The 15,856-nt window shown below is 41.9% G+C and overlaps 1 protein-coding gene across 3 annotated transcripts in view; it reads right to left on the reverse strand.

Moving 5' to 3' along the window:
* Positions 1-15,856, reverse strand: part of LOC147029609 (cytoplasmic dynein 1 intermediate chain 1-like) — a 98,382-nt gene that overhangs the window by 45,364 nt on the left and 37,162 nt on the right. For all 3 annotated transcript variants that reach the window (XM_085872754.1, XM_085872756.1, XM_085872753.1), the window contains exons 8-10: positions 6,978-7,140; positions 1,994-2,093; positions 1,635-1,760 (exon numbers count right to left, since the gene is read on the reverse strand). In XM_085872754.1, the coding sequence (XP_085728880.1) occupies positions 1,635-1,760; positions 1,994-2,093; positions 6,978-7,140 (389 nt within the window). The remainder of the gene's footprint in view (positions 1-1,634; positions 1,761-1,993; positions 2,094-6,977; positions 7,141-15,856) is intronic.

Below are 15,856 nucleotides of genomic sequence, written 5' to 3' on the forward strand. Positions count from 1 at the left end.
CGTGTCCGAAGTCGACCTGCGGCGAGGTGCGATCGCCCGGTCTACCCTCCGCGTGGGTACTTAGGTAGGTCGGGTCGGCGAGCAACCCTATCCCACGCGGGGGCTGATTGGCTCGATCGCGGTGAGACCGAAAGGTCCACCCGTGACTGGTTCCCGGCGTTAGTCCGAGAGGGTCACGACTGGATTGTCCGTCCGGTGGGCGACGTGCCGCGATTCGAGTTACGTGGCCGTCAGCACGCCGGTGGGCGCGAATCTGCAACAATATAATCGACTTGTACTTGTCACCCACCCAACACATCCACCAAGTTTCATCGAATCCGTCCACAACTTTTTGAGATATCATGCTATACTGTATATCGTTTTTTGCCTTGTCTCTCAATGGTAAAAAAAAATCACTTAAAAATTATAGCATCCGGATCCACATCTGGATCTTCATCAAAATCTAAATATTTCATCCTCGTCACACAGCCAACCTGTGCACTAAGTTTCATCAGATTCCGTCAATAACTTTTTGAGACATCCTGTTTCCAGACAGAGATAAACGAGGTGAAAACATAACCTCAAGAGTAACATAACATAACCGGAGCTAATTATACGAGTTCCCTCACAAGGAACTTGAAGGCAGGATGCCATTAGGCCGATCAAAGCCTGCATTATAGTTCACAACATATGGTTGTTTGTCCATGCTCTATCCTTTGTAAATGTCAAGTGTCAGGCAAGGAAGCAACAAGTACCATTTTGAAAGTTTTTGGTATTACTTGGCCAAGGTTCAAGCCTCCCACATTCCAGACTCAGAGTTCACGCTTTAACCATTAAGCCACAAAGTCTGCTTGAATGTTCTCCAGCTGCAAGCTGAATGGATGTACCATTTCTGTCACACATCGTCAGAATGAAATCAACAATGTCTATCCTGATTATGTCTGGAATCAGGCATGACCCTGTAAAACATTTTGTCCTAGCCAATCCTTATTTTGCCCTAGCCCTAGCCAATCCCTCCCTCGCCAATAGTGGGAAGAAGTGTCATCACTTCGGAAGGGATAATGTGAAACAGACATCATGGTAGCTCAAACAGTTTTGTTATCTGGTCAGTCTCATTTCGAGCTGGAATACCAAACTGAAAATAAACACCAAAATACATGTTGCCAAGTTGCCCTTTGAGCACACCACCTGAATGTGAGATGTGTTACTGATACAGGTGGACAATGAAGGCTTGATTAACACATCACTCTTGAATGTGTTCTCCATCTCCGCAAGGTATCTGGATGCAACCAACCTTGAGTATTAACACGATTAAAAAAAAATAATGATCAGTTAGCTTTGCATGTTTTATTATTTTGCTTATGATGGTTTTCCCCTTGTAGTTTCCTTTCAAGGACAAGAAATGAGAAACAACTCCATAATTTTGTAAAACTTAAAATATGATACCATTTCCTTACCGAGTCATTCAGGTTGTGTGTGGCATCACTTCCTTTTGAGATAAAATAAATCCAGAAACTATGAAACATGGTATGTTTAGCAAGGGTGCTCAGAAATCATGTTACATGGTTATTGCAAATTTCAGCACACACCAATCCCCAGGATGGATGGCCAACAAGCCTTTATGTATATCCAAGGTTAATAATAAAATGCAGCACCTGGCAGTGGAAGGTATACTCCGGTGTGCTCTTCTTGAATTTCATATTCCACACCAATGCCACACCATCTGGGTCATGCGGTGCCTCCTCATTGCTTCCATACGTGGATAACAGTAGCTCTGGGTACTGCACAGAACATCAGCAATGTCATGCAGAAAGTTGCTTATCAAGCTGTTTGCATGAAAATAAGTCAGGGGAGGTGAGTGGTGGGCCTCTATGAAATTCCAGTTTCAGGTGAACATGATATAAATCGAATTTATGGCTAAAATTGCCTTGATGTAGAATGTTACAGCAAGCAGAGCCAGAAAGTCAACCAGCTACCTTTAATAATGACTGCCAGTGTTACAGACACTTCTAACCTGCATTGACCAGTCAAGGCAGGTGACCACGCGACACTTGTTCCAACGCTCGTTGTAGAACTTCCTGTGCAAAGAGAGCTTCTCTCCAGCCTGCATTTCCCTGAGCATATGAAATATGTTGTTTTTAATCTCTCAAAATGAAATTCTAGACAATCTTATACCATCAAATCCACGATCTCATACGAACTTTAAATGACGATGAAAGAAAGAAACAAACAGAGAAAGACTTTTTTTTTAAATGCCAAGTTGACGCAACAAACTTACATCAAGAAGAAATTTTCACAACGATTCAAAAATGATGAAATTCCACAGAATGAACTGGTAAAAAGGACATTGAGCAGGATGGGTAATAGCTTCTCTGGTTGAAATTAAATCGATTTCCCACCAGGGATTTTATTACTGTGCAGATTGAGTCTCTGGTTTTTGGAATAAATTCAAGCAAAAAAAAATAATTCAGGAACAGGAAGTTACAAATGCCACACCTAGCAGTGCCACACCTGTGTATTGTGATCATTCATGAGAATAAATATCTCGCAGTGCGATTGTATGGATGTATACTTTGTGATGAACAGATTCCATTGGTGAATCATTTAATTTGTGAACACTGTAAGACCCCGCTGTTCACGGGGGTTACGTTCCTGGAAAATGCCATGAATAGCATATAGCGGGGCATTGTTTCAATGGAAAAAGGGGGGATAGGTTCCTGGCGGTTCATGATTTATGAAGGATAATAAAAAATCCCGTGAAAAACTGCGAACACGCACGCAAACAACAAAAAAAACAAAACACAAAAACGCAAAAATATAAAACCACGAATAGCATATAGCGGGGCATTGTTTCAATGGAAAAAGGGGGGATAGGTTCCTAGCGGTTCGTGATTCATGAAGGATAATCAAAAATCCCATGAAAAACTGCGAACACGAACGCAAACAAAAACAAAACACAAAAACGCAAAAATAAAAACCACGAATAGCATATAGCAGGGCATTGTTTCAATGGAAAAAGGGGGGATAGGTTCCTAGCGGTTCATGATTCATTAAGGATAATAAAAAATCCCATGAAAAACTGCGAACACGCACGCAAACAAAAACAAAACACAAAAACAAAAACCACGAATAGCATATAGTGGGGCATTGTTTCAATGGAAAAAGGGGGGATAGGTTCCTGGCGGTTCGTGATTCATGAAGGATAATAAAAAATCCCGTGAAAAACTGCGAACACGTACGCAAACAACAACAAAAAAAAACACAAAAACGCAAAAATAAAAACCACGAATAGCATATAGCAGGGCATTGTTTCAATGGAAAAAATGGGGGATAGGTTCCTAGCGGTTCGTGATTCATGAAGGATAATAAAAAATCCCATGAAAAACTGCGAACACGAACGCAAACAAAAACAAAACACAAAAACGCAAAAATAAAAACCACGAATAGCATATAGCAGGGCATTGTTTCAATGGAAAAAGGGGGGATAGGTTCCTAGCGGTTCGTGATTCATGAAGGATAATAAAAAATCCCGTGAAAAACTGCGAACACGCACGCAAACAACAAAAAAAACGAAACACAAAAACGCAAAAATAAAAACCACGAATAGCATATAGCGGGGCATTGTTTCAATGGAAAAAGGGGTATAGGTTCCTGGCGGTTCGTGATTCATGAAGGATAATCAAAAATCCCATGAAAAACTGCGAATATGCACGCAAACAAAAACAAAACACAAAAACGCAAAAATAAAAACCACGACTAGCAAATAGCGGGGCATTGTTTCAATGGAAAAAGGGGGGATAGGTTCCTCGCGGTTCGTGATTCATGAAGGATAATCAAAAATCCCGTGAAAAACTGCGAACACGCACGCAAACAACAAAAAAAACACACAAAAACGCAAAAATAAAAACCACGAATAGCATATAGCGGGGCATTGTTTCAATGGAAAAAGGGGGGATAGGTTCCTGGCGGTTCGTGATTCATGAAGGAGAATAAAAAATCCCGTGAAAAACTGCGAACACGCACGCAAACAACAAAAAAAACAAAACACAAAAACGCAAAAATAAAAACCACGAATATCATATAGCGGGGCATTGTTTCAATGGAAAAAGGGGGAATAGGTTCCTGGCGGTTCGTGATTCATGAAGGATAATAAAAAAATCCCGTGAAAAACTGCGAACACGCACGCAAACAACAAAAAAAAACACAAAAACGCAAAAATAAAAACCACGAATAGCAAATAGCGGGGCATTGTTTCAATGGAAAAAGGGGGGATAGGTTCCTCGCGGTTCGTGATTCATGAAAGATAATCAAAAATCCCGTGAAAAACTGCGAACATGCACGCAAACAAAAACAAAAACAAAACACAAAAACGCAAAAATAAAAACCACGAATAGCATATAGCGGGGCATTGTTTCAATGGAAAAAGGGGAGATAGGTTCCCGGCGGTTCATGATTCATGAAGGATAATAAAATATCCCGTGAAAAACTGCGAACACGCACGCCAACAATAAAAAAAAACAAAACACAAAAACGCAAAAATATAAACCACGAATAGCATATAGCGGGGCATTGTTTCAATAGAAAAAGGGGGGATAGGTTCCTGGCGATTCGTGATTCATGAAGGATAATAAAAAAAATCCCGTTGAAAACTGCGAACACGCACGCAAACAACAAAAACAAAACAAAACATAAAAACACAAAAATAAAAACCACGAATAGCATATAGCGGGGCATTGTTTCAATGGAAAAAGGGGGGATAGGTTCCTAGCGGTTCGTGATTCATGAAGGATAATAAAAAATCCCGTGAAAAACTGCGAACACGCACGCAAACAACAAAAAAAACAAAACACAAAAACGCAAAAATAAAAACCACGAATAGCATATAGCGGGGCATTGTTTCAATGGAAAAAGGGGGGATAGGTTCCTGGCGGTTCGTGATTCATGAAGGATAATAAAAAATCCCGTGAAAAACTGTGAACACGCACGCAAACAACAAAAAAAAAACACAAAAACGCAAAAATAAAAACCACGAATAGCATATAGCGGGGCATTGTTTCAATGGAAAAAGGGGGGACAGGTTCCTGGCGGTTCATGACTCATGAAGGATAATAAAATATCCCGTGAAAAACTGCGAACACGCACACAAACAACAAAAAAAACACAAAAACGCAAAAATAAAAACCACGAATAGCATATAGCGGGGCATTGTTTCAATGGAAAAAGGGGGGATAGGTTCCTGGCGGTTAGTGATTCATGAAGGATGATAAAAAAAATCCCGTGAAAAACTGCGAACATGCACGCAAACAAAAACAAAAAAGCACAAAAACGCAAAAATAAAAACCACGAATAGCATATAGCGGGGCATTGTTTCAATGGAAAAAGGGGGGATAGGTTCCTGGCGGTTCGTGATTCATGAAGGATAATAAAAAAAATCCCGTGAAAAACTGCGAACACGCACGCAAACAAAAGCAAAAACAAAACACAAAAACGCAAAAATAAAAACCACGAATAGCATATAGCGGGGCATTGTTTCAATGGAAAAAGTGGGGATAGGTTCCTGGCGGTTCGTGATTCATGAAGGATAATAAAAAAAATCCCGTGAAAAACTGCGAACACGCACGCAAACAACAAAAAAAAAACACAAAAACGCAAAAATAAAAACCACGAATAGCATATAGCGGGGCATTGTTTCAATGGAAAAAGGGGGGACAGGTTCCTGGCGGTTCATGACTCATGAAGGATAATAAAATATCCCGTGAAAAACTGCGAACACGCACACAAACAATAAAAAAAACACAAAAACGCAAAAATAAAAACCACGAATAGCATATAGCGGGGCATTGTTTCAATGGAAAAAGGGGGGATAGGTTCCTGGCGGTTCGTGATTCATGAAGGATAATAAAAAAATCCCGTGAAAAACTGCGAACACGCACGCAAACAAAAGCAAAAACAAAACACAAAAACGCAAAAATAAAAACCACGAATAGCATATAGCGGGGCATTGTTTCAATGGAAAAAGTGGGGATAGGTTCCTGGCGGTTCGTGATTCATGAAGGATAATAAAAAAAATCCCGTGAAAAACTGCGAACACGCACGCAAACAAAAACAAAAAAGCACAAAAACGCAAAAATAAAAACCACGAATAACATATAGTGGGGCATTGTTTCAATGGAAAAAGGGGGGATAGGTTCCTAGCGGTTCGTGATTCATGAAGGATAATAAAAAATCCCGTGAAAAACTGCGAACACGCACGCAAACAACAAAAAAAATAAAACACAAAAACGCAAAAATAAAAACCATGAATAGCATATAGCGGGGCATTGGTTCAATGGAAAAAGGGGGGATAGGTTCCTAGCGGTTTGTGATTCATGAAGGATAATAAAAAATCCCGTGAAAAACTGCGAACACTCATGCAAACAAAAACAAAAAAGCACAAAAACGCAAAAATAAAAACCACGAATACGTGAAGCACAGGGCCGCGAATGGCGAAGCAGGTCACATTTTATAAACAACGAATAGCGAGGTCCGACAGTACTTGATCACCAACTAGGTGAGTTGTTCAAAATGTTATACGAAGGACATACATGATCACAATAACAGATGGAATCAACAGAAAGGTTGATCGAAGAAAGTTAAACTGCCATGGGATGCAAGGAAAAGCTGAAATTTCACCCTTTAACCCCTTTGTCAGAAAAAAAAATATTATATTTTGCTCTGACAAATGATTCACCCTCTTTTCCTCGAACGAAGGGCTAATGCCTGACATGTCAGCTTTCCTTGCTTCCCATGGCAGTTGTTATACTTTGATCAACATTGTGTTCATTCCATCTAATGTTCTACCTCTCCGCTGATAAAAACTGATGCTCACCTTCACAGACTAAGCAAGAATCAAGCCTAAGCTAGACGAGACAAAGGCAATTGTGCTACCCATGAGTTGTCCTGCAATCCTAAGCTATAATTTCATGTCCAGTTTATATTTTTCAATGAGCATGCATTACCCGTCCTTTTCATCTCCATCACGACCACTGTAATCAATGAAAATGTCCTCTTCTTCAGCCAGTGCACGCTCCATTATACTCATGCTGCGGTCGAAGAATGCGATAAATTCGTCAGAGTGGATGATCTGCTGCTTTTCTTCCTCAGTAAGTTCATGTGGTGGGGCTGCAGCAGAGTCCAATTAAAACCAGCATCACCAAATCAGTGATTATGGGCTCTTACACAATCTGGATTAATAAAGATGTTGAAAACATAATTCAACTTCTCTCTTATCAAACAACTAAATAATTAAGCATAAACTCATACGAGCTCACAGTTCATTTAATTGTTTTCAGGTTAAAGAAGACCTGAAAACTATTGAATATTTCCAACAGGATGTCCAGAAGTCGAGAACTTCCCTTTGAGCTGTCCTCTTTGGGTTTGATTCTCGACACGACGAGAAACTGTCGGACTGGTGTTTCCGAGGAGGAACATCGCATCAAAAAGTGTGTTGTCTATCAAGTGGGATGTTAAGTTGGGGGCATGTCTGTTGGTATTAATTGCAGGGAGACTAATTTTTGATGAAAAGCAGACGAGTTATTATCGGCACGACGTTTGATTTACAATTCCCTGCCATAAAATGTTCCGGTCGAATGTCAGGCTTGTCCAGGTAGTTCGTGAAACACTTGAGTCAACAGTACAGGCTCCACGAGCTGGCAAACCCAAGTTGATGGGACCTGACACTGATGCAACAAAAAAGAAACAGAAAAATCAGTGCAAACCAGACTCAGGGGTGTAATGGTTGCAACTTCCACTCTGAGTGTAGGAGGCTGCAAACCCCAGCCGAGTTGCAGCAAAGACTGTAAAAATGGTACGTGCTGCTTCCTTGCTTGGTGTTCACTGTTCAGCATTTAAAAGGATAAGAGCACGGCCAATCCCCATGGGTTGGTATCCATGGAGAGCAGGAAACTCCTCCATAGGAAATGCCCCACTGATTGCGGTGATAAAGGTGGCACCATTGTTTTGGCGAAACTTGTTCCCAGAGCCCCGGGAATTGACAGCACTTCTCCCAAGCTCAGTGGTTGTGTTTGGCTTGTCCCAACAGTCCTCCTGTGTTGTTTCTCACATATTAATCTGTATGTCAAAATGTGAGAGATGTGTGTGTGTGTGTGTGTGTGTGTGTGTGTGTGTGTGTGTGTGTGTGTGTGTGTGTGTGTGTGTGTGTGTGTCTGTGTGTGTGTGTGTGTGTGTGTGTGTGTGTGTGTGTGTGTGAGGTGTGAGTTTGGGCAGTCGCACAACAAACCTTATATCTTGAAGAAAAAAACAACCCATTGAATCATCATTAAAAATGTGTTACTCTCAATTTGTGGAGTGCAAAGGGCTTAATAATTAAAAAAAAAATTGAGACAAGTCTTGCAAATTGGTTGGCCCAAGAGAGGTTGTGGGCTGGTGATGAAGCCTGCCGTATATCGAGCAGAGTTTGCAGTGATGCCATTTGATGTGAGGAAGGAGAAGCAAGCAACAGACTTGACAAGGCACTGCCAAGACATTGAGGAAGGAGACTGGTTGAATTTTATGACTTAGCATTCATGTTCTCGAAATATCATCTTCGACAAACTCCGTATATCTTATTACGTCTGGAATTTGTCTCACACATAATAATATCAATGAGGAAATCAATTTTGTGCTTCCAAAACCATCGAGCTGAACTTGTCATTGTCTAAAATGCCTACGCTGAGCAAAAGGATGGCAAAATAATGTGCAAGAATGGTCAATGATCAAGGGCAGTGAGGAGAGGAAGAAAAATAGAAAACAACCTTGCTGAGAAGAAGCTCATACAAGTGAGGAAGAAGCTTTGGAAACATCTGTGGTTTTCAATGGAAAGACATTTACTTGAAGTAACATACATATTACATGCTTGCGTGGTACCCGTGCTATGCACATGTGGGAGCCCAGAATCTCAAAAACAAATTGTTTTGAGAAAAATTAATGAAAACTCCCACTAATTTTAGGACAAATTCAGGGATCTCAAATGTTGCACAGAAAACTTGGTTGGGGCTGGCCCCAAAACTGTGGGAGTCGTTCGGGGATGGACAGACAGACAGACAGATCTGCTTCATTACATACATTTGAGTTTCGTGAAAAAAAGGGAGAAATGGAGAGGACGAGGGAAAGGAAAGAAGGTCGAGCCAAAATAATATGAGGAAGAGAGAGAGAGAGAGAGAGGAGAGGAGGAGGTTGGTATGAGAAATTGAAGAGTTAAAAAAAAAATTCCCATCATTGTCTCCACCATGGAGGATATATTTCACCACTGTCTATCTCAAACGACTTTGAGCAGGATATCTCAAAAAGCTGTGCACTGGATTCAAACAAAATTTGGTGGACACATTGGGTGTGTGACAAGGACGAATTGCTTCGATTGTGTTGAAGATATGGATCCAGATACTGGATTTTTTAAAAGTGATTCTTCACCATCAATGGTGAAGCATGATATAGCACGACATCCCAAAAAGTTGTGGATAAATTGTTGTTATGGGTATGGTGTTAATATTGTACAGGAATTTAGTGAGGGCCACATCTAGAATATCGTGTGCAGTTTTGGTCACCACAACTCAGGAAGGACGTAGATGCCAGAGAGAGGGTTCAGTGCAGGGCTACGAGATTGATTCTGGGTCTAGCTTGACTTAGCTATGAGGATTGGCTGAAGGAGACAGGGCTTTATACACTAGAAAAGAGGTGGTTATGAGGAGATATGATGGAGATGCTTAAGATAATTAATGAAAGGTATCAATAAAATAAATGCAGATGAATTATTCAACAGAGTAGACAATGATAGAACCAGGGGCCATAGCTTGAGAGTAAAGAAGAGGAGGGTTAAGATGGTAGTAAGGAAGGGGACTTTCACTCAAAGAGTAGTTAATGCATGGAGTGGTCTCCCTGTAAAGGTAGTGGCAGCAAAAACAGTAGATAAGTTTAAATTAGAATTAGATAGGTACCTGGAAGTTATGGAGATATAGGGGTATGGGGATGTTGATAAGACTTTTAGGTAGTTTGAGCATTGATGGGTCATTGTGTGCATGTGTATGGAGTGCTCTTGGTGGGGGGTCTTGTCAAGGGGTGTTGTGTGGTTGATGTGTGTTTTTAACCAAGCCCATTCCCCCTCCCCTGAAGGGGGCGATACAAAAACTACAAAAACTTAAATTAAATAGTTGAATATTTTTTTTTTTTTTAACATTTGCATTTTCTTCTTTGGATCTCGTGTTGATAATTTAATATGGTGTTCGCACAGGCATGATGGGCTGAATGGCCTCCATCTGTGTCTATATTCCTTGTACATCCTTGTAAATTCGGTACAAACTTGGTGGGCAGGTTGGGTGTTTGACAAGAACCAAATGATTTGATTTCCGTGAAGATCTGGGTGCAGATGCAGATGCCAATTTTAAAAAAAATACTTCAAGTGATTCGTCACCATTGAGAGATCGGGCCAAAAACGATATATATAGCACGATATCTCAAAAAGTTGCCGACAGTTTCGGACGAAAGTTGCTGGATGACTTGGGTGGGTGACAAAAGGAAGCTGATTACATGTTTGTGAAGGTCTAGATGCAGATCCTGCCTATCAGTGGCCTACAAAACGAAAACTATTCAGCTTGGTGGAAATATGTGCTTGACCGGATGCCGTTCCAGCTGTTTTTTTTCTTCTGTTGTGTCCTGATCCGTTCACTGAACTAGCTCTTCCACGAACCTCAGTCGATGGGCCTATCACTTCACCATCGCCGGACGGTCTGTCATCCTCCACCTCATTTCTGGCAGTCTCAGGCTGCACAATGGACGGGTTAACAAACGGCCATCATCATATTCTTACAGCTGTTCCTAAGTTGCATGCTCTTAACAACACAGAAAATTTGAGTTATCATCATGTGAAGTTTGGGTCTTTACTTTTTGGTGCGTTGATTGAACTTAGGTTATATTAATGATTGAGTAAAGGCTGTGAGAGAGATGCCACTTCTATGTCTGATCCTGGTTCAATTCCTGAACCGATGATAAATGCAGTGCAGTGCAGTAGTATAATACAAATCATTTGGCATACTTTTAACAGTTGATGAAGAAAGCATGCCTTACTGAAAACATAAAACGTTGAGCTGCAAAGCATAAATTGAGCATAATGTGCTGTTAAAACTGTGAATTGTGGACAGTGATTTTCAGCTTTCAAAAAAAAAATAAAAAATCTCAATTGCATTTTGTGTTTTGCAGGCTTTCTGTAAGCAGCTAAATAACTCGTGCAAATCAAGAACGAGTGTCTTAACAGTTTACAGGGAAAGCAATTTTTCAAGAAAAAGATCAACAGTTATAAAATAAAACGATTGTTTACACTTTAATGGGTTGTCAGACAATGCTGAGAGGCACAATTGTAATTCAAAGTCAAAGACAAACATTAAAGGGGTCACATGATGTGTCATTGTCTTTGCTCACGTGACCCTCCGTTTCGTGTCAAGCCCCTCCGTGTCAATACCCTCACCCGCATCTCCTACAAGCCCGCATCCTTCCAACCCCAACACTTATACACATCCTCCTCTTCAGAATCCCTCCACTTCATGTCCCACCTTTTGCATGCCTCCTCACCCCACCCCCTCACAGCTTCCCCCTCAGCCCCACGTTGCCCTCTCCAAGCTTTATTCTTCACCCCACCTCCTCAATGCTTCTCCCTCTCAGCTTCCCCTCATTCTGCCTTCTCTCAGCTTCCACCTCATCCCACTCCCCCTCAACCCCCTCCATCGTATTCCCTATCCCTCACTGTCCCAGCCTCCCACCCATTACACCTCCTCCCCCATCCCTCATTGTGAGGACCTCAAACATCTGAGGAATCCACTCCAAATTGACATATCTTTCAATCCAGGCTGCTGCTGACAAACTGGACATCATCTGTTTAACAGAATCCTTCCTCCCACAGAACATCCATGACTCCTTCATGTCTCTCCCTGGCTATAAGGTCTCCTCCAATTTGACAGAGCTGAACACCGCCATGGCAACGGACATGTAGTTTACATCAATAACTCAATATCTCACTGTCCGTGTACTGATCTTAAACCTCCCAACCCCCAGGAATACCTCTGGCTGCAACTTCCTCTCCGTTCCCACCTTGTGTTTGTCTGTGTGTTGTAACATCCTCCAAACAGTGACAAATCCATCTCCATCTCTCTCAGACAACATCGACCAACATTTAACCACTAATCCCAACTCTCTCCTCCTCATATGTTGTGATATCTATTGTCACCATGCTAATTGCCTGGGTGTTAGTACTTCTCTCACCATCCATGGCACTTCTGCAAAGAACTTCTGCGACACCATGACTCAATTTGTGAACCTTCTGACCCGTATTTTCCGAAATGGCAAATCTTCCCTTCTGGAGTTGGTGATGACAAAACTCCCTGCAAATTTATCCTGCTCTCTTCCTCGGCTCCAATTGGTTCATCTAAACATATGCTTATGAGTCAACAACTCTCTGGCTATTCTCAAAGAGCTGCCTCAAAGGCGGTGAGCCTGGCAGTTCACTCAGGCAGATTGGCAGGGACTGCAAGCAGGCATCTCACTTCAGGTCTGGTTTCCCATATCTACTGCCCCTGATGTTAACTCGGCCTCGGAATTCTTCAAAAGAAACCTGCTCTCTCTGATGCACTGATTAATCTCATATCATCTTCAATTGTCCTACCTTTCTTCCAACCCCATTGTACACTGAATTATGTGGTGTGGCAGTTTATCTGAAACCACTCACCTTCTCTTCCTGGAAAGTAAACCCAACTGAAGGCAATCCCAGATCATTCCAAAAAAAGGCCAAAACAAGTGTGTGTCCACTCTCAAGAGAGCCAGAAAACAACATCTGTCCAACCTTAACATTGAACTTTCAAACTTGTTTCCCTCCTCGAAAACCTGGTGGCACCTTCAGTCCGTCTCCGGTGTATGCTCCCCTCCAATCCTTCCCTCACTTCAACTAGCACCGCAGCCAACTCCACTCATGAGAAGGCAGAACGTCTCAATTCTGGGTTTACTTCCAAATCTTGTGTTCCCAACCCCTCATTATTGATACCCAACTGCTCCTGGACTGTCTTTTGCACCTGAGAAGGTAGATAAGTTTCTGTCAACGCTCGTCCCTGATTCTGCAATTGGACCAGATGGCATCAACTCACGTGTCCTAAAAAACATACTCTGCTGCTCTTGCACATTCTGTTTCTGCTATTTTCTCCCCCAAATTTCCCTGAGGTCATCTTCCATCTGCTTTGAAAATCAGCCAACATCACTGTATTACATAACCAGAGTTGGTGTCAAAGCCACCCAATGCTCGCCTCTTTATACATTTATCGTTTTTAAAAGACGAGTCTAATCATTTATATTTTTTATAATTCTCTAACAATTTTTTCTTGGGGGGGGTTGGAAATCACTTAAAATATGTAGAAATGCAAAAAAAAATTTTTTTCTCTCTAACAATATTTTTTGGGGGGGGGGACCAAGTCCAAAATCTAATGGCATGATCCTTGGACCATACCTAACCCCCCCACCAAGGTTCGTCGAAATCCTAATCACATAAAACATGTAGAAATGCAAAAAAAAAATCGAAATTTTGTTGGAAAAAAAGCTGCAAAAATTTTTTTTTTTCTAACAATTTTTTTTGGGGGGGTTGGAAATCACTAAAAACATGTAGAAATGCAAAAAAAATTTTCTCTTACAATTTTTTGTGGGGGGGTTGGAAATCACTTAAAATATGTACAAATGCAAAAAAAAAAAAAATTTTCTCTTACAATTTTTTTGGGGGGGGGTTGGAAATCACTTAAAACATGTAGAAATGCAAAAAAAAAAAGAAATCAAAATTTGGTCGAAAAAAAAGTTGCAAAAATTTTTTTTTTCTATAACAATTTTTTTTTTTGGGGGGGGGGGGGTGGAAATTACTTAAAACATGTATAAATGCAAAAAAAAAAATTCTCTAACAATTTCTTTTGGGGGGGGGACCAAGTCCAAAATCTAATGGCATGATCCTTGGACCATACTTACCACCCCCCCCCCACCAAGTTTCGTCGAAATCCGTCGAGGAGTTTTTCCGTAATTCAAAAAATTAAACATTTTCACGCTCACGCTGACGCTCACGCCGGGGGTATCGCTATAGCTCTCTGTTCTTCGAACAGGCGAGCTAAAAAGGTGCAAAGAGTGATCCCCTCAACTCCAGTCCGATCAGCTTACTTCACATCATCAGCAAGGGCTTGGAATCCATCATCGCAGTTGATATGAATCCTTCCTTTACTCCAATGGCCTAATCTCAAATCACAAATTTAGTTTCAGACCAGGTCACTCCACCAGACATGCTACGACTACTCACTCAACAATGGATGAAGGCAGTCAATATCAGACCTGAGATCAGAGCCTTGTTCCTAAATATACCCGTGTTTTCAATAGTCTGGAATCCCACATTGCTCTCCAAACTCTCTGCCTATGGCACCCAAGGCCAACTCCACACATGGCTTACTGACTTCCTCTATTCTCATAGCCAACGTGTAACACTCAAGAGAATCCTTTCATCGCCTTTCCCAATTAAGGCTGGAGAGCCCCAAGGCAGTGTTCTGGGCACAGTCGTATTCCTCATCTTCATCAACAATCTCTCCGACTGAAAAATCCCCCTTATCTATTTGCTGACTGCACTATCTGCCATGACATCCCTCATCCTTCATAGGCAGGCAGCCTCTTCCCTTTCTTCAGACCTCGTCAAAATCAGAAGCTGGTCAAACACTTGGAATATGTCTTTCAATCCTGACAAATATCGATTTCTCTCCCTCTCTCATTCTCACTGAAAGGAATGTCCAACAAACCCTCCCATCCACTTTCTTTTAACATTCCTCATGAGGATGTTCAGTCACTCAAACTCCTGGGTCTCACTATCAGCCATAATCATTCTTCGGCAAACCACAAATCTAAGTTGGCATCCAAAAGCAGTCATTGATTGGGCATCCTGTGTCATGCAAACTCCTTCCATGGCACACCTGGTCTCCTGTCCACCTACAAGGCCTTCATCCGCAGCTTGATGGAGTTCTGTTCCCTCCATCCCATCCCCCCGTCCCCCCTTTAGCTGGTGCCCATGCCTCACACCTTGCTCAGCTTAACGCCATGGAACCCAAGGACTTCAAGTTCATTGGAACCTCCCGTGATGAAGCAGAATCCATGGGCCGATCACTTTCCCAATGGAGACAGGTCGGTGGTCATTCTCTCTTCTACTGCTTCCTTTCTGGTCTTGCACCCTCAGCTCTTTCCATGCTTTGTCCCTCCCCCCCAGGTCCCTGCAGGGTGCATGTGGTCCACCATCAATCCATTTCTGGTGAAACTCCCAAAATCCAGAATCGCTGCTCACCTCTACTCATTTGTTCCTCCATTTTTCCCACCTGGGAAATCAACCTCCACATTTTCTTCAATCTCATTCTTCCCTCCAATTCTTCAAGTTAGCTGTTTACCACCATCTCAGATCATCTCCCATCCAAAGCCATGATCTTTTACACCTCCATTAGCCCCACCCCCCACCCCCAAACCCGCCTCCTTCAAAATTTCCAGTTTTCCCTTTATGAGAGTTGCTTCTATATCAATCTTGGCCATCCCATGCGCCTTTCCCTACCCCTCTTTCCTCCCCACTTCCCTTATTTGTCCAAGTCTCTGTGTTTTATCCTTCAACTCTGCTGTTGGTGTCTCTCTCTCTCTCTCTCTCTCTCTCTCTCTCTCTCTCTCTCTCTCTCTCTCTCTCTCTCTCTCTCTCTCTCTCTCTCTCTCTCTCTCTCTCTCTCTCTCTCTCTCTCTCTCTCTCTCTCTCTGTTGTTCCTTTTGTTCTGTTACGTCCTGATCCATTCAGTTTTCTCGCTCTTCCACGAGCTTT

The sequence above is a fragment of the Eptatretus burgeri genome, chromosome 3 (genome assembly GCF_056783735.1).
Source record: "Eptatretus burgeri isolate ZD-2024b chromosome 3, Ebu_testis_v1, whole genome shotgun sequence".
Lineage (NCBI taxonomy): Eukaryota > Metazoa > Chordata > Myxini > Myxiniformes > Myxinidae > Eptatretus > Eptatretus burgeri.